Source organism: Rhineura floridana, chromosome 2, assembly GCF_030035675.1.
Source record: "Rhineura floridana isolate rRhiFlo1 chromosome 2, rRhiFlo1.hap2, whole genome shotgun sequence".
Classification (NCBI taxonomy): domain Eukaryota; kingdom Metazoa; phylum Chordata; class Lepidosauria; order Squamata; family Rhineuridae; genus Rhineura; species Rhineura floridana.
The window spans coordinates 22247540-22275220 of record NC_084481.1 but is presented as its reverse complement, the minus strand read 5'-3'; the positions used below and the strand labels follow the sequence as shown (position 1 = coordinate 22275220).

Genomic DNA, 27681 nt, shown 5'->3' with positions numbered 1-27681 from the left:
TCAATGGGTCCTCAACTCCATTCTCCATGGATACAAAATCGAATTCTGGTCCCGGCTGGCACCTTGATTCCTTCCCTCACCAGTGTCCAACTCTTCAGTGAAACAGGAGACTGTACAGAATGCTATTCAACACCTACTGTCCATGGCAGCCATAGAACTGGTCCCTCCAGGAGAATTCTTCTTCGGCATCTACTCCATATTCTTTGTGGTACCAAAGAGGGAACGAAATTCCTGGAGGGCTGTGCTGGACCTCAGATTTCTAAACCAGTGGGTTGTGCACAGGAAGTTTAGGATGGAAATCCTGGTGTCAATCAAGGAGGCTCTCCATCCTCGAGACTTCTTGTCATCGACAGACCTCAAGGAAGCCTATCTGTACATTCCCATTCACCTCAGTCACTGAAAATGTATTCGTTTTGCTTACAATCACTAACTTTTCTAATTTCAAGCTGTATCCTTCGGCCTAGCCTCAACACCGAGGGTATTCACAAAGGTTATGGTTGCCCTGGAGGCTCATCTTTCCTCCAGTGCATCCATATCTACCCCTACTTAGATGATCTGCTCATTTGCTCATCAACAAAGTCATGGGTACTTCAAGATATCGAAATTAGCTGAACTTCAGTCTCACAGCTTCCTGGTGAATCTCCAGAAAAGTCACCCGAATCCTACACAACACCTGATTCATCTAGGAGCTCTTCTCAACATGGTCAATGGGTCAATTCTCTTTCACTGGACAGGGCACAGTCCATCAAGATAGCAGCTCTTTAATGATGTCTGAAACAGCAGACCTAATGTTTTTAGCAAGGGTCATAGGTCTCTAGTATCAACATCTCAAGTGACTCTGTGGGCCAAACATCCTGCATAGCCTCTTCAGTGGTTCCTTCTCCCGTTTCAACATGCCATTGCTCTCAGGCAGCACATTCAGCTCCAACTCACTCCTACAATGAGGACAGCCATGACCTGGTGGACCCAGGATCAGAACCTTCAGAGGGGTGTTCCCTTCATGGAACCATCCCAGACACCAATAATTTCAGACACCAGCCTTAGTGGATGGGGAGCCCACTGCCTGGGCCACATGGTTCAGGGTTGTTGGTCTCCAGCAGATCAAATGAAGAAAATCAATTGGTTAGAGTTAAGGGCAGCATGCTTTGCCCTGCCGTTCTTCATTCCTCATTGCAACCTATCTCACATCCTCTTAAGGACTGACAACACTACTGTAAAAGCAAATATCAACCGGGAAAGGGGGAGGAGATCTGCAGAACTGCAAGCAGAGGCCTCCCTGCTTCTGAACTGGGTGGAGGTTCACCTTCAATCCCTGTCCACCAAACACATCAGCAGGACATTCAATGTTCAGGCCGATTGGTTGAGTCAGCAACTAGTGAAACCAGGGGAGTGGATGCTTCATGCAAAGATCTTTCTTCAGCTTCAACATCACTTCAGGAACCCCTGGTACACCTCTTTGTGTCAGAAGACAACCATCAGCTCAAAAGGTTCTTCTCAAGATTCCACTCCCCCAGGGCGGAAGGTCTGAATGCTCTCACCTCAACTTGGCCCAGGGACTGCCTTATGCTTTCCCTCCAGTACCCATCCTACCATGGGTCCTACAAAAAATCAGGGAGGCTCATGTGATCTTATTTATTTATTATTTGCTTTATATCCCGCCCTTCATCCCAGTAGGAGCCTAGAGTGGCAAATAAAAGCACTAAAAACACTTTAAAACATCATAAAAACAGACTTTAAAATGTATTAAAACATCTTTAAAAACATTTTTTTTAAAAAAGGTTTAAAAACATCTTTAAAAACAGGTTTAAAAACATATTAAAAAGTAATTCCAACACATACACAGACTGGGATAAGGTCTCAACTTAAAAGGCTTGTTGAAAGAAGGTCTTCAGTAGGCTCCAAAAAGATAACAGACATGGTGCCTGTCTAAAATTTAAGGGGAGGGAATTCCACAGGGTAGGTGCCGCCACACTAAAGGTCCATTTCCTATGTTGTGCGGAACGGACATGCTGACAAGATGGTATCTGCAGGAGGCCCTCACCTGTACAGCAGTGATTGACTGGGTATATAAGGGATATGACAGTCTTTCAGGTATCCTGGTCCCAAGCTGTATAGGGCTTTGTACACCAAAACTAGAACCTTGAACTTGGCCTGGTAGTTAATTGGTAGGTAGTGCAATTCTTTCAGGAGCAGGGTGACATGTTGGCAATACCTTGTCCCAGTGAGCAGTCTCACTGCTGCATTTTGCACAAGCTGCAGCTTCTAGACCAACATCAAGGGTAGCCCCACATAGAATGCATTACAGTAATGCAACCTGGAGGTTACCAGTGTATGGACAACAGTGGTCAGTCTATCCCAGTCCAGAAATGGCCCCAGCTTTCTTACCATCAAAAGCTGGTAAAAAGCACTCCCAGCCACTGAGGTCACCTGGGCCTCTAGCGACAAAGATGGATCCAGGAGCACCCCTAGACTATGGACCTGCTCTTTCAGAGGGAGTACGACCCCATCCAAAGCAGGCAACTGACCAATTATCCAAACTCGGGAACCACCAACCCACAGCATCTCCATCTTGCTAGGATTCAGACTCAGTTTATTGGCCCTCATCCAGCCCACAACCAAGTCCAGGCAGCAGTCCAGGGCTTGCATGGACTCTCTCGATTCAAATGTTACAGAGAAATAGAGCTGGGTATCATCAGCGTACTGCTGACACCTCACCCCAAATTTCCTGATGACCACTCCCAAGGGCTTCATATAGATGTTAAACAGCATGGGAGACAAGATGGTACCCTGCAGCACCCCATAGCACAACTGCCAGGGGGGCGAAAGACAATCACCCAATGCTATTCTCTGAGAGCGACCCTGGAGATAGGATCAGAACCACTGTAAAACAGTGTCTCCGATACCCATCTCACCAAGTCAGCCCAGAAGGATACCATGGTCAACAGTATCAAAAGCCGCTAAGAGATAAAGTAAAAGTAACAGAGTTGCACTCTCCTTGTCCTTCTCTCGATAAATGTTATCCATCAGGGCGACCAAGGGCGATTAAGTCCCATAACCAGGCCTGAACCCAGACTGGCTATTTCATCCAAGAGTACTTGCAAGAGTGCTTCCAATCTTGATAGCCGCTTTCTGGCCTCGACACCCCTGGTTGTCGTCGATTCTGGCTCTGGCAATGTCTCCTCCATGGCACCTTCCAAGTCTTCCAGACATAATTTCCCAGGGCCCTCTACCTAACCCAGACCCAGCCTGCCTCCAGCTGATGGCCTGGGTATTGAACGGAGATGTCTGAGAAGGTTTGGTCTTAATCTTGAGGTGATTGAAACCATCTTCACCTCCAGATGCCCATCTATTGTTCGCATTTATGCCTCAACATGGAAAGCATTTGACTCATGGTGCTCCTCCAAGGAATTGTCTTGCTTGCAAGGCAAAAATTTATCATATTCTGGCCTTTCTCCAGGATGGCCTTAAGAAGGGCCTTAGACCTAACACTTTGAAAAGACAAGCTGCAGCACTTTCTTCAGTTATTTCAGACCCGGTGTCTGCACCTCTAGCTGCTCATTCTCTCCTGGCAACCTTAAAGTGTCCATCTACTGTGCACAGATTTCCCTCCTGGGATTTGCATAAGGTACTGCACGCTTTGCAGAAGCCTCCTTTTGAATCCTTATCCACAATCCCACTAAGGATGCTGTATTTCAAAGTCATTTTCCTTGCAGCCATAACATCTGCCCACAGAGTTTCAGAACTGAATGCCCTTTCAGTGGCCAAACACCTTTGCATTTTTCATAAGGATAGAGTTGTTCTCTGAACACATCCTTCCTTTATACCTAAAGTGTTTACAAAATTTCACTGACAGGAAGAGCTTCAAATTTTGCCCAGCCCCTCCCCATCCCTTAATATGTGCTTGGCATTCTTTGGATGTCAGTGGGCTTTGAAGGTCTATATTGCCAGGACTAAAGGACACTAGGCTAATTGGCACACTTTTTGTATCCTTCCACTCAGCCTCACTGGGATGGAGAGTAACCTCTTCCACTCTATCAAGATGGATTACCGCGTGCATAGCTCTTACCAATGAGGCTCTAAAACCTCCAAGTGCTTTTGCCAGGCACTATAAAATTGATACTTATGCCTTGGCCGAGGCAGGAGGGCCCTCCAGCAGGCCCTTCTTGACTAGGGAGCAGCCTTATATATTTCCCACCCTACATGGGAAGCTTTAGAAAATCCCAATCTGATGAGTTTCTTCCAGCAACATGAGAAAGAACTGTTGGTTCTTTCTTTCTTTCTTTCTTTCTTTCTTTCTTTCTTTCTTTCTTTCTTTCTTTCTTTCTTTCTTACACAGAATGGTAGTTCTCTGTTGCTGGAAATAAACTCATCAGGCCACACCCTGGTAATGGCTGCCCTCTTAACTATACTGTCAGTCTACAATTTTTACATAAGGGGTTTTCTTCGTATCTACTCACTAATAAGGACGTAGACATTTTGTCTATAGCTGTTATTTCTCTTTTAACCTGTTCGAGCGTGGCAAGGACGCAAACTGAAGGAGTGCATTATGGGAGCTGCCTACTTCCTTCAAAGTTGTCTTTCCTGCCTGTGACCACAAGGTGGCACCAAAACCCAATCTGATGAGTTTCTTTCCCTCAACACAGAACTACCATTCAGGTAGGGAACCAACAGTTCTGTCTTTAGTCTAGAGTTGCCAATTTGCAACCACCAACATTAATAGATATACATATTGTTTTGCAAATTTTATTTGTAATGATTTCTGATTTAAACAATAGGCTCCTACTTCCTGTATTTCCTCTTATTCTTAATTTTCAGCCCTCTTTTCTTAAATTCTATAATGCATTTCCTATAGCTGGAAAGACCAGTTGCTGTTTTTTGTTAAAGTTGATTTTTAGAAAGTGAGAATGAAAAAGTGTGTGAGTTCAAAGGAAAGCTTGAGCCATGTTTTAAATTCTCACCCTAGAAATAGATATATTTAAGAACCTGTTACACAGAGGGAATACAGAGTTCTTATAAAACTGGATCAGTAAACAGTGGATGAATGAACTGGGGATGGGGAAAGAAATTAGATCTTGTGAAGCAGGACATCTAAGGAAGTTAGGCTATACAAGTCTAGGTAGAGACTTCAAAAGAAAAATATGCTTCACTTTACCGTATTTACTGTGTGATAACTGCAACTATTCCATCATGACCAAATTATAAACTGGACACCACAGAAGAATACAAAGGGCTAATATTACCCCAAAGGGCTACTAATCTCTCACATACCTTTGCTCAGTAAGTATCAACTTCTTTGCTGTCCCTATTTTATCTTGAGTATGTTTGCAATGGTACCCTCATGAGTTGTGATCGATGGATGGAGTCAAGCTCAATTACTACCTCTCTGACTGTGCACCACTTCAGTATTGCACATTTGAATGACGGGCTCACTCGGCATGAGGATTGGAAATAAATGGATTAAAATTATCTGTGAAGCTTCTGATTTGCACTGGATACTTCTGGAAGTTCCCCTTCCAATGGGAAGTGCTGTAGTTCAGTGGCAGAGCACGTGCTTTGCATGCAGTAGGCCCTAGGTTCAATCCCCTGTTTGAAATCCCAAAGAACCATTGTCAGTCAGTGTAGACAACACTGAGCAAGATGGACCAATGGTCTGACTCAGTATAAGGCAGCCTCCCCTGTTCCCTGTGTTCCTAAGTATTTCAGCCTTTTTGGCTAAGAACTAACAACTCAGTATGTCATCCAATAAAAATACATGAACGAGAATTCACTGCTGAAGATTGCATTTAAGATATCCATAACTGTAGCTTGTAGTGCTGTCCTCTAAAGGGAAATCTTAACAATAATCCAGTACCTGACCCATGCTGACTCCACGGAGAGAGGTTACTGCAGGCCATGAATACAAGAGTGGCCATGAGCACCACACCCTGCTCAAGCAGCTGCAAAGTGGTCCATGTGGTTTTTGCAGATACTACTCATCGGGGAAATTACGCAGCTGGATGAAAGATCATCTGAGGTCAGCAACTGCACAAGCTATTCTGAGACTTTTTATTTTTATTTTTAATTTCTTTTTCATCCTGTGAGGAAATGGATAATAGTCTGTTGCACAGCTCATCCTAGTAGTTGCATAACCCTACACAATGTGCTCCTTCTTGTGGAGTGGAGTAAAACACTGCTGCTGCTCTGCTGTGATAATAAAGAAGTTCTTTCTTTCACAGACAGAGCCCTAGGTGTCATTTATATGGGTGCCCTGGATTGCAGGGACATGCCAAAGTTCTTCAAAGGGTTTTTGCAGAAGATTCAACTAAGAATCTAAGGGCAGGAGGAATAACTAGTGGTTTTTTTTAAATCTACACATCCATTAGGCTATTTGTTAGGAAACAAGTTTACTGAAAAGAACAGGAGAAAAGATACACAAAATAATCTGAGCCAAATACTCTGGTTGTCACTTTAAACTCTTTTCGTCAGCCCTCTGTGTAATGACAAATATTATCCTTAATTAATCTGTCATATCAGTAGTTCCTAATAGCCATTGCCTCCACATCTGTATTTTTCTGTTTCATCATACCTACTCAGATCACTATTCTTACCTCAGGCGTCTGAGCAGCTGGATTCCACATAACAGGCCTCTGAAGGAAAACAACTTGCTTGGTGGCCAGATTTCCTTCACTGAAAAAATAAATGTGTTTTTAATATGTTATTTATTTATTTATAATTTTATTCCACCTTTCAACTACAATCATTGAAATTAGTGAGATTAACACAGAATAACTGTGCCATATATCACACTCTCCCTCCCTCCCTACACAAGCACACAGCTTATTTTAGCTACGTAGAACAGCTGTACTCTACCCTACCCACTCTAGCTCTATCACTGCTAACGTTTGTACGTAAGATTATGTTCTTCCTACATACTTTTAAAGCTATTTTTAATCTCCCCTTTGTTCCAGTCCAAACCAGCTGTCTCCTACATACTTTCGTTTTCTCTGGGGATGCTTGCAGATAAAATCTTTTGTCCTGCCAGATTTGCTGGGTGAAGTAGGGAGAGAATGCTCCTTGACTGGTCTTGCTCACCATTGAAGCTTTTTTCTTTATTATTCTAAGCAAAAAGTTATTGATACAATTGCTACAATTAACTAGCTTTTTTTTAAAAAAAGAAAGAGGAATATTGGCTGCAATCCCAAATGGTAGATCATCCAAATACATATCTGATTTTTCTGACCATTTTCTTTGCAAAGGCTGAACATAGGGGAAATAACTCCCCCCCCCATCGCTTTTTAAACTTTGGGGAAAAGTATGTTCATGCCCTGAAAACATTTTCCCTTTTAAAAAGGATCACACAAAATTTCCAAACTGTGTCTTGAACGCAAAGTACTGAAATAGCAATTTGGGGATTCTATTGGAAAGCAACTTCTGAGAGAACAGCATTCCCAAAAATGTTTGGGTACATGATCATACTATCCATGTGCTACTCCAGGAATCATAGCTACTGTTTCTTTATTTATTTTTCAAACTGAGTTGGAAGTCACCCAATTCATAAGTTTGGAATTTGCTAAAGAAATTGACATTATATGCTATTCAATCACACATACAAAGTCAAGAACTCAACTGATTTAGCCTATTCACTGATTTCTCACAAAGCCAGTAAATGAATTAGAATGACATAGCTACTACCTAGTACAGAGGACATAATGGCTTTAATACACTTAATTCTGTTCTGGATTGTGTCCCCTTTTACTGACATTGTGGTAGATAGGAGGTGGGGAACAAGTGACCCTCCAGATACTGCTGGACTACAATTCCCATCATCCCTGACCATTGGCTATCTTGTCTAGGGCTGCTGGGAACTGCAGTCCAATAACATGTGGAGGGCCACAGGTTTCCCCGACCCTGTGGTAGATGCTCTCCACAAAAACAGTTTTAGCATTACACCTTGAATTCAGAAATGGACTTAAAATGAACGGAAATTGAATTTCTGTTATTGTACTCATGTATCTTCTATTTTCTGTTATACATGCAGAGAGTATTTTCCCCAGCAACATAACTCAGTATACATTTAATTAAGATACTCTGGTCCACCATATTTAAAAATTCCAGACTTGAGCACCTCTTCCAGGCTTGGCCCAAGCTGAACTGCTGTGAGCACCAAAAGACAGGCAACACAAGAGGGTCTTTATGGAAATTTACATGCTGCATACTTCAGCTTACCGTTTGACGGGTCACTCTATAGCAGCATGGAAGGGAGAGAGGAGAGGTGGTGTCAGTAAAGTGGAGTTTGTTAATTAAAATCCTACCTAGCTAAAGCCCATTTTGCATGGCATCCCAAATATTAGGGGAAGGGCCACAGCTCAGTGGTAGAGCCTGTGCTTTGCGTACAGAGAGTCTCAGGTTCAAACCCTGGCATGACCAGGTAGGGCTGGGAATATCCCCTGGCAGAGAAATCCTGCTGCCAGTCTGTGTAGACAATACTGGGTTACATGGACCAACAGTCTGACTCAGCAAAATGCAGCTTTCTATGCTCCTATATTGTCTGCTACTGTGAACCCTATTCCCTTTTTTCTTAGGGATTTGAAAGGAGGGAAATAATTTCACATTTTCCCCACATCCCTGCAACTCATATAAATGCATAATGTGACATTATGACACAAAACTCTGTCCCTGAAAAAGAGAAGGCACGACCAAATCAAGCCAAGCATTTTAAAGTTCAATGGATATAAATAATTAAAAAAACCTTTGAAATCAATCAAAAGAGTAAAATCAATCAGAGGAGTGTTAAACTTTTGCTGGATTAGGTCAAGCAATCTTTATGTTTCTTCTTCACTTTTAGCATCTGTGATGACCTAGACTAATATTTTTACTAGGAGTCCGACAGGAAAACTAGCTGCTATTCAGATGATTAAGGAAACTGTGGCCTTGCCTACAGACAGACAGTCTAAGAAAATACAAAAGGAAAGGGGTGGTGATGGAAGAAAAAGAAATAGCTGGTGGGGGGGAGGTAGGAATGAAGAAACATCAAGGGACATATATTAGCAGAATACAAATATCAACAACAGAGGAAAAAGTGGGTTTCGGGACTCTTAAAAGAGGGCAAGGAGGGAAACCTGCAGAAAACCATTCTAAAAATAAAAAGTAACCAGAGAAAAAAGATGCAGAGCAGACTAACGACATAATCTTACATGGGTACCACTGAGTTCAATGGGGCTTACTCCCAATCACATGGGCATAAGTCCCACTTAATTCAACAGGATTTACTTCTGAGGAGACATGGTGAGGATTGCGCTGCTGGGCATGTAAGACTTATCCAAGGATTAGGTAAGAAAGAGGTGCCAGGATAACATAAGAGAGAGTGTATTGCATAAAGAAGAACGAGGTAAGCAGAAGCAGAACATACACACAAAATGTAGGTTAAAAATCATTATTCACAATAAATCGACAGTATGAACAAGCTCGATAATAATGACTGTAGACAATGGCCACAAATCTGAATGAAACCAACAGGGCTTGCTAAATACATCTAGCTCCAGCAATTTATAGGCTAATAACCTCCATGTGAATGCTTCTCCTATGACATCTCAATCTCCATCAAGAATCTTTCCAACGTTCTGTCTTAATTCCCTTCTTTCTTTTAATGAGACTATCTCAATATGCAGTTAATTAACTAATTTCTACCCTGCATTTTGATCTAAAAGCACTCACGAGGCAATACAAATACACATAGAGAGAGGACCTGACAACAACAACATGTTGTAGACAGCATATCATCCCTCCTAAAAGGAGTGTTCCTCTTCAGGGTTCCAGATAGCTATTCTCTCCAAGCAGGGCATTCCACACTGTCTCCCTCTAATGTTTCATTTTTCCCCCAGCTGTATCTCCCAGTTCAAAACTACTAATTGGGCTGTTGTTTCCTCCCTTAGATTTTTTGGTGAAGATATCTTTGTACTTCTGCAAATCTCAGGATTCCCCAACAATTCTGGCACTTCATTTGTTTTGCAATGGTCTCCGGTGTGTAGTGGTTAAGGTGTTGGACTACAACCTGGGACACCAGGGTTCAAGTCCCCACACAGCCATGAAGCTCACTGGGTGACCCTGGGCCAGTCACTGCCTCTCAGCCTCAGAGGGAGGCAATGGTAAACCCATGAAAACCCTATTCATAGTGTCACCATATGTTGGAATCGACTTGAAGGCAGTTCATTTCCACTTTTCCTTTTGATTACAATCTTGGCCACACTCACTATATGAGTTTGCTGTTAGAAGGAGTGATACTATTAAACTATCCAAACATGAAACTAAAACCATTTACGTGTTTCCTCCAACTTTTACTGGGATTGTTTATACCTAAAACACAAGTGCTTTCCATTGATTAATATTCCAGTGAAGTTTGTATTTTTATTACATTTTCTCCAAGGAGCTCAAGGCAGTGTCAGGTAGGTTTAGGATGAGAGAGTAATTGCCCCAAGGTCACCCAGTGAACTTGATTGAGCAAGGATTTGAACCTGGTCTGCTCAGTCCTAGTCCAACACTTTAACCACTATACCACCAAGGCTCCAGTAAGGCTAAAAGCACAATCTCGTGCATATCAACTCAGAAGTAAGTCCCACTGAGGTCCACATTGCTTACTCCCAGGTGAGTAGGTACACAATTGCAGCCTCACAGAAAGCAATGGGATTTAATTTAGTCACAATTGACTTGTTCTGCTGATTTCAAAGGAAAATCACAATTAACTTTAGCTGCATCAAGGCGTAGATGTTTTAGACTCTTTAGTCCTTGATGAAACTGTAGTTAACTAAAATTTAGAGAGAAATCTTGTTCTCAATGAAATAACTGGAAGTAATGAAAACAAAATTCTCATTCCTGAATCTATTCAGAGAACAAAACCTATTTCTTTACAATGTTTTGCATTAACGATGATTTTCTTGATCCAGTTACAAAAGAGCAGTAAGGCATATGGGGATGGTGGCAATATTTTTTATAGGGGAAGCTGTGCTCATTGGACAAGGATAGACTGCATCTTGCAGGAGCAATCCAGACAAAGCTCTTGTTCGTTATGTCTAGTCTTGCCACCATTTTTTTAATTGGCAAATGCTCTGTGCCTTTAACAGCTGTTTGATAAAATCCAACACGTGCGACTTTTTCTGACATGGAGATGGAACTATTGTATTGCATAACATGCAGCAATTAAAGGCGCAGAGCCTTTGTCAGGAAGAGGTGACTGCATAGTTGGACTGTTTCTGATGACTTTGCCTGCATTAAGAAAATTAAAGTAATTGTACAACCTTCCTTTAGGGGCCAACTAGCTCTAACTCTTTGCAGCCCTTTCCTACCTCTTTGTGACCTGCACACCATAATGGCCAGCTAAGCCCCCTTTTTCAGTTATGCTGGCAGTATAGGAGCCATTGCAATACAACTCCTTTCTGCATGTGTCTTATGACTCTGCTTGTGTAATTACAGAAGGAACTCCCAATTTATGGTGCCTCCAGACCATCATGCGTTTGTGGAAGGGCTTTAAGTGCATGCCAGAACTTGAGCTTTGCATATTTTACAGTGGACTGAAAGTCTTTGTCACCCTAGCACAACTTTTAAAAAGATGTTTTGCAGTTTAGAAAGTGGCAGGAAAATGCACTGAAAAGTGAGATGAACCAATTATTAACAGGAAGATGTATAACCACCAGGCAAACAAATCAGAATGAATACTCTATAAAGATAGGATACAAGCAAACCTCTGTGTAAGCTTTGAGCAAGCCAATCAGGATGAATGCTCAATAAACAGGTAACCCTAAATATAATCTGTGTATGAAAGTTAGTTTCCTAGAGAGCGCGAGAGAGCAGTTATACGGTCTACTGTTTTCTCCTAGCCCCTCTAACAATCTCCCACTGTCTCTTCTCCCTCACTTCCAGTTCCTCCTTCATACTCCTCCCTCTGCTATTGCTGGTTTCTATTTTTGAGCCTCATACATATCGTTACACTGCTCTGCTGGGTTTATGAGAGAAGTTCCTGGTCAGGCGGGAGGAGCCCATGGTAGTGTTGCCAGCAACACTCTGTTCCCTCAGGGACAAAAATGTTATTTGGGGAGGCTGTCCCTCCTGCAACCAAATTTACAGCTCCCCACCCACTTAATATGCATTGTGAGGCTGTGACATGCATCTGGTGTGAACCATCTAGCTTGGCCTTAAGTATTGCCTTATAGTAATATCTGGCTAAAGAATCCATTCTCATGCTATTGAAATAGACTGGTAGCTTCCTAACTCTATGGATTCCCTTGGGAAAGGCTCCTGAGGTAAAAGGAAGAGGGAGAAAAAGAAGAAATATCACATTACAGTCATCCCTTCCTGATGGAGAAAAAAGGGGCAGGATTTGAGGAACTGACCTGGGAGCAATCAGAACTTGTCTGAGGACAAACCATTTTCTTTGTCTGTGCACCCTATCAAACAAAGGTGTAGAATAATTAATTGACTATGTCAAAACTTGATTTTAGCAGGAATGGTGAGTGCTACTTAGTTTGGAAGCAAAGTTAAAATGTTCAATGTCTGTACTTATTAAAATGCTGAACACGATAATGTCCAGGGGCTTACTTTAATTCACAACTGAGCTGGGTGATGGTGGGATTTCTACTGAATTTCAATGAGGAAGGAAAGCACATTAAAAAGGAGCTGCTTGATAGGTTGAATCTCATCCTCTTGCTTTCTCTTTTACTTCTTTGCCAAAGAATGTATAAGTTAGGCTGACTAATGAGAGGAGATAACGTGCTGCTGCAATTAGTTTACGGTTCAAACATTGTTTTTGCCTTTTTAACACTCTGTTTCTTTAACTTGGCTGTTTTGTAGAGTATATTTAGTTCATTTGTTGAAGCTGGTGATCATAACAGTTTGTTGTTCATAGAACAGGCTGTCTTGCCTTTTTTCACAGATGCCAGGGAAGGGAAATAAAGCTCACTGAAAAGCAGACTTAGTGGAGCTGCAGTCATGGGAAGAGAGATGTGTTTCCTGTTTTATTATATTTTAGAGGAAGAAGTAATTAGAAATTAATTAATTCTTGCGGCAATGTTAAGTTTTTGTATATAGGGGATGTGATTCGTATTTATTTTAAAAATGCATATTCCACCCTTCTTTGGGTTAAATCAAATTGTGCTCTTCCTGTAACAGGAGGGCCTTTGATCCAGTGGATACCCCTGCTAACGGCCTAGCAACCTGGTGGAAGTGACCCTGGCAAAAAGGGGTGGTGTAATCAAACCCTATTTTAAAGGCTTGCTCCTATCGTTTGGATTGCTCTGTGACACATATATCATAGCATGAGTTGTCATGGGCCAGAGCTGACTTTGTCAGATCATGTGACCCAAGTGGGCTTGATAAATCCCTTTGTTTTAGTTTTTAAAATGATTGCAACAAGGCAACTGCTTCTATTCTCATTTACATCAAAGAAAAAGTTGTAAGTCCACAAAAGCTTGTGCGGTAATAACTTAGTATTCAGTTGTGGGAGACTCACACCCTTTCAAAGAAGTGAGGATGGCTTGACATTCTGAATAAAGCTGTTAATTGGTAGAGGTGTGCGAGGGTGAAAAAGAAAACTGCAGAGGGAAGTTAATTTCTTTGTTCTTAAGCATGTTACTCTTTTTACTCTAGTTTCACTGACAATTTTATGCCTACAAGGCTGGATCCAAAGATTACCTTGAGCAAGCAGAAAGGCAGCTGCTCAAGAATGGTGCTATCCTCCTGATGCCAGTTCTCTCCTTCCGCGGCACCCCTTCGTTCCCCATCCAAAGAATCCCTTAACCTGCAAGAGTTGGTTTTGGGAGGGCACAGAAGGCTGCAGGAGGAATTAAGTAGGAAAGGCCTGTTCTGCGACTAGAACTCTCCCTGTGCTTCTCTGAATCCAACCCACTCTTTCTAGTTTTGATTGGTTTGTTTTTAGCCAAGTCACTACTGATTTAACATTGTGCTAGCTGATGCAGGGAAAAAGAAACAAAAACTCTGTTCTCACATTTAGCACCACAGTGTATGAGACACAGGTATACTAAATGTCATTAAGATTCTGCTTGAGTTCTGATGTTAGAGTTCAAAGTCTGGGGGACAGGGAAAGAGAAATGTAGACTGCGGGAAAAGCTGTTCTGTATTCAGACATGTAATTTGCATTCTTAAGAAGATCCACCATGACAAAGACAGCATAAAACTGATCACACAAATACTAATTAATGTAGCATTTGCTCCATTTTTTAAAAAAGTGAAGTTGCTGCTATGTTTTGTCTTCAGAATAGCAGTCAGTATTCATTTTTTAACAAAGGGTTTCTCAGTTTAATGACATGGGATTGCATTTTTAAATATTATTTCATCATCATTCCTGTTTCCTTCTAGAGTGCCATAGGTATAGGAGGCTTAAATAAATAATGAATAAATTATATCTCCTTGGACTGGGACCCCCGACTTCGATGGCACCTGCTGGAGTGTGACAATTGCCTTGAGGGCTCTCGAGGTAGAAAAGCACCTTGTAAATTTTAATATAAATAAAATGTAAATAAATGTGATTGATCAAATCCCACAATATTTCCCAAATCCAAAACTGTGGTATAAAGGCAATAACTGGGTGAATTACATGCACGTTGGTACATGCATATGAATGGCCAACACTTGACTTCCTCCATATGGTGTTGGCTGCATGTGTTGTTGATAATGCAAATCTGCATCCCACCATGCGATGGAGTTTCCTTGGTCCACGGACGTCGGAAATACTCCCTTCACTTTCTGCCTGTATTTATAAAATCATACACAATTTGGCTCAAAAATTGTGCTACGGTGCTTATTCATTATTAGCACATGATAAATAACACCATTTAATAACTCAAACATTATTTTACACAAGAGTTGGCTAGTTATGAAATATTTCAGACTTCCCTTTTCTCCTTTTTCTGCTTATGTCCCAGTTCCTGTCTACAGGCAGTCAAGAGCCAGATCTTTTTTGCCTTGAAGCACTTGTTGGGGTTAAAATCTGTAAGGATGGGAAGCAATATGGCTCAATTTTCCCCCTGCTGGCCTTTCCTACCTGATCTTTCAGACCCTGATGAATGACAAATGCTGCTCTGAAGGTTGCAATTGTTTGGAAAAATGATTTGATTCAGGCAATAGTAATACTATGTTCAGGCTAAAGTGAATCATATCTTTTGGCAGATGTTCCACTACTGTGTAACAGTTTTTGTGATTCATTTTTAGGAGAACTTAAAATTGTCATTACCCCCCTGCCCAAAATTTCAATTTTATTTTTCATGACATGCACAGAAAATGTTCCAAATGAGGACCACAGAACAAAATAGTAAAATCGTTACTCTTAACTTCAAAAACCAAACATTTTAGAACTGATTTTTAATCAGAGCTCAAGTCCCCATGGAGATTTTCAGGATACTATTAAAAAAACTCCAAAATCATAGTTCCTCCTGCTTTTATCTAGGACAAGAATGTACTCTTCTTTCATTAAAAAAAAACTGCACTCAAATATTTTATCAACAGTATCTGTAACACCAATGCTGTTTTTCCACTTAAAAAGGAGAACTGATTCAGGAACTAGGTCAACTTCCTTGGGAAAAAACTGTATTTGCTTGGATCAGTTCCTGACCTACTCCACTCACCATGGAATTACGATGATAGTTTCCTTACCCCAAGGAGCAAGCTCTACTGAAAGAGTGGGTGGGGTTCATACATTTAGTATAACTGATGCTCCTATTTGAATCTATCGTACAAGAGGTGTACCATAATTGTTCTGTTGGCTAGACATGAAATACATTTTTTCAACATATCCTACTACTGATTAGTTAGAAGCTAAATCAACTGAGTTGTCGGAAATGTGCAATAAAACCTCCAGATTATTTCTAAAGAGGACAGGCTGAGGTACATGGATGGGGTTAAACTTACATTTGTTAAGTTCCAAAGGACCACACAAGTACTACTGTGTGCCCAAGTAGGCTTTGGACTTATGTTTGTCAAATGGCAGCCCATCATAGCTCATGGAAAGCCACTTTTGAACCTGAGGGGACTTTAAAAAGTAGCTTAATAACATAAGAAGAGCCCTGCTGGATCAGGCCAAAGGCCCATCTAGTTTAGCATCCTTTTCTCATAATAGCCAACCAGATGCCTATGGGAAGTTCTCAAGAAGGACCTGTGCTTACTCTCCTTACTTGCGCTCCGCAGCTACTGGTTAGACTTGCAGCCTTTCCCAACCGGTGTGCCTCCAGATGTTGTTGGACTACAACTCCCATCTTCCTGACCATTGGCAATGCTAGCTGAGGCTGATGGGAGTTGTGGTCCAACAACATCTGGAGGCACACTGGTTGGGAAAGGCTGGAGTGGATACTGTCACTGACAGTGAGGCTCCTGCTGGGAGGAAGGGTGGGATATAAATCAAAGAATATAGATAGATAGATAGATAGATAGATAGATAGATAGATAGATAGATAGATAGACAGATAGACAGATAGACAGATAGACAGATAGACAGATAGATAGATAGATAGATAGATAGATAGATAGATAGATAGATAGATAGATAGATAGATAGATAGATAGATAGATAGATAGATAGACAGCCATCATAGCTAGTAGCCACTGATAACCTTATCCTCTATGAACTTGTTTAATCCTCTTTCAAAGCTATTCAAGTTGGTGGCCATTGCTGTATCTTGTGAGAACAGATTCCATACTTTAAGTGTAAGCTGTGTGCAGAAGTAGTTCTTTTGTGAGCTTGTAACATTACATGCAAAAATCATACTGGACTTGCCTAAAGTATATCTTTGAATGCTTGTAATTGCTTTTGGTGTAATGACTTTAGCAAACTCCTGATAAAAAAGTAAAGAAGCTTTTCCATAGCAGCGTAAGTGATCTCTCTACATACAAATACTCCTGTACTTTGCAGGGCTAGATTATTTTACACTTTCAATGAGAAGAGAATTCAGCAGTTAACATTTCTTTCATAGTTCATCAAAAATGATTTTGCCATTAATTGAACTGTTCAATAAAGAGCAGGAAAAGGGTCGGTAAGAGTGAAGTTGAACTACTGGAGCAATAGTTAAAGTTCTATGAGTTTGTTCTAGAACAGTGGTTCCCAATCTTTATGAGCACAGGACCCCCTTTATAAGCTGAAAAAAAATTGTGACCCCCTCCCCCCAGGGAGGCAGGCTGGCTGCCAGGAAGGAAGGAAGGGGAAAAGCAGCCTTTCTTTGCAGGCTTGCTTCTTTTTGCTTCACAAAAAGCCCTCTCCTCTCATTCTAAGTAAGGGTGTTGCCAGTAGCGGCAGTGCAAGGAGACAGGAATCAGTGATAGTAATCCCCTCTTTGGCATCTGCCATGTATTTTATAGGCAGATGCCTGCCCTTAGTGCGCCTGAAAGACGCTCTGGCGCTTCAGCAAAAGGCCTCCCCTCTCGTTTGGAGCAAGGGGGAGGTGTCATCTGCAGTGGCAGTGGGAAGCAGACAGTGTAGAGGGAGTGAAGACTTTTTAAAAACATTAATAAATAATTCATTTCTTTACTGTTCACGGCCCCCTCTGGATTACTTCGTGGGCCCCCTGGGGGTCCTGGCCCCCAGGTTGGGAACCACTGTTCTAGAATGTAAAAAATGAAACAAGTCACACACACCAAGGACCAACATTTTGGCATGCAGATTCTTTGCCATTTGCAAGAAATAGTAGCGACTGATCAAGTGACCATATGTAGTATCCATGCATTGTTATTCTATATTCACTAATGGCCCAGATTCAGTAAATCACCTGAGACCCAAGGCTAAACTTTAGAACAAAGTAGTTTTTTAGTTGTAAACAAACAAAACTGTCTTGTCAAATCAAACCTTAACACCTGAATTTCTAGCAACAGAAAACCTTCAGAGGTTCACCAGATATAATCTCTCTTCCTTATAGTCAACAAAACTTAAGTATATAAATCAGAAAAGGAGTGAGACAATTCACTTGCTTCATGGTACCACAGACAGTGTTTTAGAGGCAGACTAATAATTGTCTCTCTAGATGAAGAAGCTCGACTCCCAAACCTGCTTCTTTTTCTTGTGATGAGAACAATTAAGGGACCTACTCCTTTTCTGACTTTTTACATCACCTGTGTCTGGACTTCAATTTGGACCTTGGCCAAGCCCGGTGGGCTAATCTCAGCAACGGCCTCCTCAACCAGTCACAGAAAACCAGATCTAATTCACCAATAGGTAAAAAACCCTTGTGGTTTAAGAACATACCTATACCCAACAGATATTTCTATCAAACTTTAAAAAGCAGGGAAATTGGGCGGCTATAGTGAATGAACCAGGGGAGCAGGTCATCTGACCTCTCTGAGATACTGTACTGCCCTACAAATTTGTAAAAATACAAACACAATTTGGGTTGGTCTTTTACAGTCCAGTCCACTTCCTGTGTAACTTTAAAGAATCTGGTAACATGTGTCTCTGAGCAGGGGGAGGGAAGGGATAGGAGGGAGGGGATAGGAAGAAGGAGGAGGAGGGCAGGGCAGGGCAGGTTAGATCATTTGCATGCTTATTGAGTTCAATGGGATTTACACCTGTACAGTCATGCTTAGGATAGGTGAAACTGATCTGGGGAAGGGGCAGGGAGTGGAGGAAGGGGGAGAGGAAGGAGGAGGAGAAGTGGTAGGGAGCAAGGAGGAGGGAGGGAAGGAGGAGGGAGGGAAGGAGGAGGGAGGAGGGAGGGAAGGAGGAGGGAGGAGGGAGGGAGGGGGAGGAGATTGGGTGGGTAGGCCCTGGACAGAGGGAAAGCCTCTTTTGTTTCCAAAAGGAAAACATTGTGAACAGTATCATTCTTTTTCAGGATTTCCCCCTCCTTTTTATTCTGCAGCAGCACATGAAGTCTCCCACCCAAATTTAAACCAAAGCTGCCCCTGGCCACATCCACCCCAGAACTTTATTCCACTTTAAAGAGTCATGACTTCTCCCAAAGAATCCTGGGAAGTGTAGTTTGTGAATGGTGCTGAGAGTTGTTAGGAAATGCCCTATTCCCCTCACAGAGCTGCAATCACCAGAAGAGGGGCTGAATGTTAAACCACTCTGGCCACTGGAGCTCTGTCAGGGGAATAGGAGTTTCCAAACAACTCTCAGCACCCTTCACAAACTACACTTTCCAGGATTCTTTGAGGGAAGCCTGACTGTTTAAAGTGGAATAAATGTCCGGTGTGCATGTGGTCTACCGATTAGCCAAGCCAAACAGCTGCTAGTCTGGCTTTTAGAACACTGACAGTTGGTTCTCACTGAGCATGCCTGCACTATCATAAACTCCAATGTTAAATTTCTTAAATTAATTAAAATCAGCCATGCATTTTTTAAACTTTTAAACTGCAGAAGATGAAGCTCAGTGTATGGGGCAAGGTCAGTAATAGAATTATAGGTACTCTGTGAACATGGCTGATTTTTCATTAATTTCAACAAATTATGACAGAAAAAAGTCCAGCAGGGGTCTGGATTTCTTAAATCTTGTTTTATACTTTGAAATCTCAATTCTCCCTGAGTGTTTTGTGTATCACCATGAAAAATCAGAAGGTTGTTAAGCAAGCATTTCTGAGTTCAGGACTATAAATTTTGTAAGATTTTGTTTTGAAATGAGCTTATGGGAAGCATCAGAATGGCATGGGGGGTATTTTCAACAACATGGCGGAATGTGAAAAATACATGCTGGCTGTAGTATACAGAAGTGGCTGTATAATCATGTTCCATAAAATTTTGGAGGTGGGAGGGCCAGCCCACCTGCCCTCCATCAGCTGACCTCATTACCTCAATGTAAGCACAGTCTTGCCTCAAGGCCCTTTCTGAGACAAATTCCCTCATCTAAATGAGGCCCTGTATAAAGCTGCAAAATGGTCTCTAGCTACCATAATTGCTGTCTGAGGCAAAGCAGCTTCAATTCATTTCCTGCGGCTGAGTGAGGGATGGTGGTGGAGTTGCGTTAAAAAGTAGCTTCACAGTCACTACAGAACTTCACCAGTCACCCTTGTCAAAAGGGAAGTGAGGAAAGGACACTCCACTCCTGCACAAAGAAGCAGGCCCTCACCATGAGGCAATCCCCCCAACAGTTGCTGCTCACAAGGAAAACTTAGAAACGTCCCTCCCTAGCCTGACTTATGAATGTCATCAGGAGGAAAGAGCCCCTGCCCAGCTTTTGGGGGGATGGGATGATGACTAATTTAGAAACGCTTTCTTGGACATCCTGAAGAATCCTGCAACCAAGCCACTGAGAGACAAAGCTGGCCTCATGAAAGCTCTGTTTCACAGATCACCAGTTCAGATCCTGTCTGCTGTTAGGAGCAGGTGCATGCCCACAAGTCGGGCTGCCCTTCCTTAGGGAGAGAAATGCACTATTTTCATTTACCTGTCCAGTCGAATGATTGGAGTAGGCAGGATGCATGTTAAAAGCCAACCAAACTCAGCCAAAGTGTGTAGTAAAGGACCATAATCTGTTTTGATTTCACTGCCCTATATAGAAAAACATAGACATAAGTACTTTTTGAGAGAGCAGTAAAAATTTCCATGTGCCAAACAGCAGTTTTGGACTTTTATGCTAGTTCCAGTGCCTGACTAAGCCCTGAAAATTTTTGTGTGGGGGTGGTGGGAGTGAGGAAGGAGATGAAATCTCAAGGGTGCACAAAAATGTGATTACTGACTCAACGCGATTAACTTTGCTAAACTTGAGGGCTAGAGAGCTCTTATAAATACTGACAAAGTCTGCTTAAGTCACATCTTGGTTATCTAACAATTCAAATGTAGCAGTTATCTTGAATCCCATCTGCACTACACGTTTAAAGCAGTATCATACCACTTTAAACAGTCATTGCTTCCTCCAAAGCATCCTGGGAATTGTAGTTTGTGAAGGGTACTGAGAGTTCTTAAGAGACCCCTATTCCCTTTACAGAGCTACAATTTGCAGAGTTCCCTGGGAAGAGGAATGGACTGTTAAACCACTCTTGAGATTATTTGGGGAAGCCATACAGTGGTATGATACTGCTTTAAATATGTATTGCAAATGGAGCCTTGGATCTGATCTGCATGTTATATCCACCTTGTGAATTCCCCTCCTCCTTTCCCCTATTCTCATCCATTATTGGTGCCTTCCTTACTTTGGTTACTAAAGCTATGATTGAACCCCATCCCCCCAAAAGGATCTATGTACCATGTTTTTATCGTTGGCCTTACATATGTTGCTCAAAGAAAGAGATTCTCAGTCTGTGTATATACTTTTCTTAATTAATGCTGTCTCTGATCAAACATAGCAATTTGTGTGTGGGAGCACGGTGCATACTGTTTCAGAGGTTTCTCTGAAGTTTCCCTGTCAAAGCCACTTTTGCTTGTGTAGAAACAAGTCACATGTTAAAGTAAAAGGTAATTTGCTTCTTCAGTGGTGCAAGCAGTTGCAGTGGGAAATTCCTTCTGCTTGAATGCAGAGTTCTCCCACATGCCTTCATATAGTTTCATTGGAAAGGAGCCCTTCTTTTTTTATTCATTGCTTTCCTTTTCTGAATCACTAATGCCAGTTAAAAAAGTCTAATACTTCTAGGGTTGCCAGGTTCATGGCCTGAGACTGATCCAGTATCTTTAGGAGAAGAGAAAGTCAGCCAAGTGCAGGTGTTCTTGCAACTCTGTAATGAGAAAAACCACAAGGTGGAATTCTCCCTTCCCCCTGCCCAACTTTTAAAGATACGGAAGACCTCTTGGTTGCCAGGCCCAGCCTCCAAGAGGTCTTCCATATCTTTCAAAGTTGTGGAGGGGGGAGGGAGAATTCCACCTTGTGGTTTTTCCCATTACAGAGTTGCAAGAACACCTGCACTTGGCTGACCTTCTCTTCTCCTAAAGATACAGGATCAGTCTCAGGCCATGGACCTGGCAACCCTAAATACTTCCAAAGTTAATAAATTTTTATGAGTCATTTGCAAGAATGTAATATCAAAGGAGAAGGCCCAGGTTAGAAAAGCAAGCCCCTACAAAACCAGAGAAAAAATGATTTCAAAAGCAAACAAACTTTGGGAGGCCACCGTGATTGGAGAACTGAACAAGTCCACTGCTTGTGTTGCTTCATTTCTTAGAAGCCAGTTCCATCATTTTAACAAAAGGTTCAGTTTTCCCAGTAGAAGCTGCTACTGCATATATATGCTCTCAGCAGTACAGTGGTGAATTTCTTTCGTCCAAATTTACGTGCGTCAGTGATTACACAAACAAACAAATAAATCCAAACCTGCATGTAACTTTTCAAGTTTGGATGCTAGGAGTATTTCGTATGAAATGTTCAAATATTAATGTGTGATACAGAAACTGCAGTATATATTTGTAGTAAACTCTTGATGCTGTTTTATTCAGGGGCTTCTTGCTGAATACCATAATCTGCTATTATGTATTTCATATCATAGATACTATAATCTGCTATGTGTCTTAAACATTTGAATCAGCACATAACCTTAAACGCCTCCTGATATCTATACTGTCAATGTTTCCTTAATTACAATCTTATCATTTATGTGAATATTAGTTAAAAGAACTAGAAAATATAGTAGAGTTTTCCAATTAAAGTCCTAAGTATATTTAAATTGCACACATATTGCAGACTAGCTTATACTGATTTATTAACTTGAATTTACTTTTAAGAAATATAAATCAGAATCTAGGAACAGACAAATCTATTAGACTAATTGAAATAGTTAAAAACAGAAACACGGATTTACCTCAATCACAGTCCATTGTTCTACAACAATTGCATCATTTCCTTTCCTGTTTGAACCTGGAACTCCTGTGCCTTCTTCTTCATATATAAATAAGCCTTCTAATGATTTGGGCAAGTTGTCAGCTAGGGGAATAAGAAGAGAAGGAATGATAGAAACTTTGAAATTTTAAAATCTTTCATGAATGTATCTCCTTTGGATTTCAATCAGATTAGGGTTATTGTTTTTCCTCTGTCTCTCACACATTAGCATTCTTTTTTTTTTTTTTTACAATAATTTTTATTCAAATTTTCATAAAACATAGAAAACAAAATCATAAAACATTCAAAGACAAAAAACAAAACAAAACAAAAATGATTAAACAAAAAAAATAAAATGTTGACTTCCCATTTGTCACATATCAAATCAGTTATAGGTCTACAATATATAACAATCCTGTCTCTTAAATCATATTATAAAATCACTTTCCTCCAGTAGTTATCTTAATTAATCATCAAATCTCATAAACATTACTTTATTCTTTCCACAAAAAGTCAAAGAGAGGTTTCAATTCTTTAAGAAATATATCTATCAATTTTTCTCCAAATAAACATGTCAATTAATCCATCTCGTTAATAATTATAATAATCTTATTATCATAACCATAGTCCAAATAAACATTTCGATTAATCCATCTCATCAGAATCTGTTAGGTCCAATAATTTCAATAGCCATTATTCCATTATCCCTATTAGTTCCATCTTCCATCTTCAATAGTCCTGTTAAGTCCAGTAATTTCAGTGTCCAATCTTCCATTATCAGTATTCCATAATAATCTTGCTGTTGTAACCATAGTCATATAATAAGAGTCTGATGGGAATTTCCTCTATCCCAAATATTTTCTTGCCATCCATTCTGAATAAGTTGCTGAAATACTGTTGTAATGTCATATCTGTGTTCTTCTTTTTTACAAAATGCACTGGCTCATCTCTTAAGAGTTTTTCCATTGTCACATGGCTGCAGTTAATTCCATAGATTTTCTCTATATCAAGCTCCATCACATCATTCCAGTCCAGAAGATTATCCAAGCCATTGATAACTTTATCTCTAATATCTTCATTAATTTCTTCAGAGATAACGTTAAATTCCAAACAGTAGATTTTATTTCTAAAATCCATAAACTCCAGATCTTTTTCCAATTCCACATTTGTTCCAATCTCCAGGGCTTGTATCTTCCCTTTATTTTTTCTTTTCTCATCTCTGATCTCATTCTCCTCTCTCACAGGATCCCCTATTTCTTTAAGCTCCTGCGTCATTTTGCTCAGTTCAATTTTCAGCTCCTTACTACCCTGTCACAGGGTTTGTTTCGTTATCTCAATCTCATCCATTATTTTCTGAAACATAGTTACTTCCAGATTCTCAGCCACTTTCTTGATTGCCATTTTTAAAACCACGAAAACAAAGCAAAATAAAAATAAAGAAGAACCACTTCTTATTTCAGCAACAATTGGGTTAATATTCCAGGCTTGATGACATCACAGTATAAACAGAGCAACCTGCCTTATCTCTCTATGTTCAAGAATGCAAAACAAATTTAGTTGCCAGCATCAAAACAGTTAGTGGCGTCGTGAAGAAGCAGATTCGTCAAAATAAAATAGACCAAAAAGAGAATAGTCCCAGACAATATAATATTCCTCGGAATAGAAATCAGGAATAGAAATCCCTCTTCTGTTTATTATCTTTAGAATGCACTTCCAGGACAGCTTTTTGCGACAGAAACAGAGATAAGCTGTTAATTTCGTGAATAACAGAAAAGAGTTATATCTCACCCAGAAGTTGTCCAAAGCCGATCAATCTGACAAATCTCCTTTTGCTGTAACAATTTAAACCAAGTAAAAAAAAATAATAGAAAGAAGGGTGCTTGCCTGTTAGTCCGTTCTCTCTTTAAAGAAAAGATAAACGTATCGCTTAAGCAGATAGAGCTTGTTAGAAAGTCCGTCCGGCATTGTTGGCTGGACCTTATCTCATAAATTAATGAAATCCAGTCCTCCCAACAAAAACAGGCTTTTGAGGTTGATCTCTACGTTTCTCCCTGCCCGGGAGAAATTTCATCAGTCAAAAAAAAAAATGTTCTGACTGATTTATATCTGAATAAGCTTCTTTTGAGGCGGGAGCCCGTCCCAAAAGCAGGCACAAGCGAAGTCACCCTTCCCGGAAGTCCTCACATTAGCATTCTTCTGTGTTTGGAATTTACACAGAAAAAGAACATCACCTGTGGAGTGCACTAACTCCTAGCACTATTTCCCATGACAGATTACACAAAAATAAACTGGCATGGAATTGATATAACTTTAGGGCATTCTTTGATACCTCAAAGTAATAATGCTAACAACTTGTGCAACTTGTACAGTCAACACCTGATCCCATGATCTGTTAAGTTAGTAAATTTCTTTTTCTTTGTCAATACCAAACATAGTCAATCACCCATGATATACTAAAATGAAGTCGAGAAAAGTTTAGTTTTTGTAGAATGATGCATGAAAATGTATTAATCAATATCTCTGCATTGTCACATTAAATCATAAAAGGAAACTCATATAGTCCTTGTATGGAAAATAGTCAAATGAGAAACATTAATAGCTAAATGATAACATTACCTCTTAAATAAACTTTTATTATCTACTTTATGCTAATGTGTAAAATATAAAGCACTAAGCAGAAACAAAATGGATCACCTAAGAGGTCTTCTTAATGCTATCATTTAGTTATTAATGTTTCTCATTTGAATCATTTTCCATACAAGGACTATGTGAGTCTTTTATGAAATGTTTGTTAGAAGCAACACTTCAGTGAACTCTTACAAAGAAGCTGTTCTGTATTAATGTCCTGTGTTCCATTCATACGCAACTACTATAAACTGAGCTATAAGGACCACTAACTGCCCAGTTCTAGGCCAATTAAAGAAATGAACATTGGATAAAAAATCAACATACTACTTTAAAGAACTTGAAGCATTTCAGTTAGTAAACACAATGAAATACAAACTTCCAAGCATGTAAGTAACCAAACAGTTATGTGCTATCCTCCTGCTTCAGAAACTTTACTATGAAATATCTCATTTTCTTTGTTTTAGAATTTTAGCAAAACTTTCCAATATACTACGTAAATTGAAACACAGCTATCCTTCCAAAGTTGCTCTTCTCTGAATTTTGTGGTGCAGTTCTTCAACTATATAATATGTACAAAAATGTGTATATTAGGGGAAGTGTGCATAAAATGCGTATATTTATGAAAGTATCATACAAAAATGCATTATATTATATAAAATATGTTTATATTTGGCAAGATTACATAAGGAAATGTGTATGAGAAATGGACTCCAATCCTGATGAACTTTTGTGAGGACATTTAGAAAAAAAAATTGCAAACAGATGGGGAAAAGTAAAGAATTGAACATAAGATTGAGGAAAAAATGAAAAAAATTGCATTAACAGATTTTTCCATCCCTACTGATATACTACTAAATTGGCTTTTGAGAGCCATGAGAAGTAGAGAACATGATAAAGGAAGCATCATGAAATCCACTGTTAGAATAATACCATCAGTGCATTGTCACCCATTAAGGTTGGGATTCCACATCCTAAAGAAGCACACAATAATCCTCTGAGGTCCACATGCTCACTGTGGGAAAAGGAAAATCCCACTACCACTACAGATAACATTTTCTTTCCGTTGTTTTAGTACAGTTTGTTTCTTGAAAAACCAAACCCTTTAAAGAAGGAATTTCAAGCAGAGTCAGTTTTTCCCCATTCCCATTTTCTTCTCCACCCGACTCTACTTTTGTACCATCTTGGAGGGTTCTGGAGGGACCCAGTGTTTTTGTTTTGCATTGTTCTCATTCCAATGTCAATTAGTCCCAGAGTTAAAGCAGTTCAGTATATTGGGAAAGAACATGTCTTTAAGAGGTGTGTGGAATAGGCTTTCAGAAATGGGATGGATGGATCAGTCAATTCCTGGCCCACATCAGTTTCTTATGTGTTCATTCACAAGTGCATTCTGTGCTGTTTCTGCATTAATCTGTGATTTTTTTAAAAAAATGCACAAAACTTTTATTGTATTTTAAAGCATTTTTTCACAAAATATTTTATTCTAAAATATATTATACACATTGTAACCTAAAATATACATTTTTGTATGTATTTTGGTACTTTCTGTTTTACCTAAGAATGGTATCACAAAATTCAGAGATGTTCAAAACCCAAAGGATATCTGTGTATTAGTCCAGGAGTAGCGAATCAGGTTTGTTCAGTTAAAAACATCCTTAGCTGCAGTAGAGCTGTTTTTGCCATCTAATTCCCTAAGTAGGTGTTTTGGTTGGAAAAATACTGCTTGTTGAAAATTTTGAATATTTGTCTTCTAGCTCTGTCTGCCCTTACAATCCTTCTTCTTATTGTACATCATTGATTAAGTAGGAGAGGCCACTACATAATCTAGTTCCTTTACTGTTCTGAAATATATCATGCTATGACCCCTTTTTTTCAGGTGTAAAGAAACTAATGGTATTGCTACATTTACCTTTAGAAGCTTCCCAGTATACAAATGAGTCAATTAATGACAATCCTTGCTTGTAATAAAATGTGGTTAATTCCAGCCAGTCAGCGTCCAAAGTAGTAATCACGGGCCCTTTCTTTGACACTTTTAGAGACAAAACACCGTCATGATAGGTCCAACAGGTGGATTCATCCTCAAAAACATTGAAGACTGTATACAATTTGTTATCTGATAGGATATGAGAAAATAAATAAGTCAGGGATAATGATGACTTGAAGGACGTGAATCACATGAAAAGAGATTATACTTCTGGAATATTTATCTGTATTTCAAACGTCAAAGACAAATTAAGCTTTTCCATAGATCATGGCATAAAGCCTCAGCATGACATATGAATGCTGTTCCAATTCAAGAGGGATGTTATTCTTTCAGCCTGAAAGCCAATATGTTGGAACCTCCCAAGGC

At 40.1% G+C, this 27681-nt stretch overlaps 1 protein-coding gene across 7 annotated transcripts in view; it reads right to left on the bottom strand.

Moving 5' to 3' along the window:
- The window catches only part of RFTN2 (raftlin family member 2), a 57423-nt gene that overhangs the window by 15540 nt on the left and 14202 nt on the right, over window positions 1-27681 (bottom strand). For all 7 annotated transcript variants that reach the window (XR_009760441.1, XM_061608132.1, XM_061608136.1 and 4 more), the window contains 4 exons: window positions 27241-27444; window positions 22690-22811; window positions 20349-20452; window positions 6588-6666 (listed from right to left, as the gene is read on the bottom strand). Coding sequence is in view for 6 of the 7 variants with exons in the window: in XM_061608132.1 (XP_061464116.1) it covers window positions 6588-6666; window positions 20349-20452; window positions 22690-22811; window positions 27241-27444 (509 nt within the window). In the remaining variant the exon portion in view is untranslated. The remainder of the gene's footprint in view (window positions 1-6587; window positions 6667-20348; window positions 20453-22689; window positions 22812-27240; window positions 27445-27681) is intronic.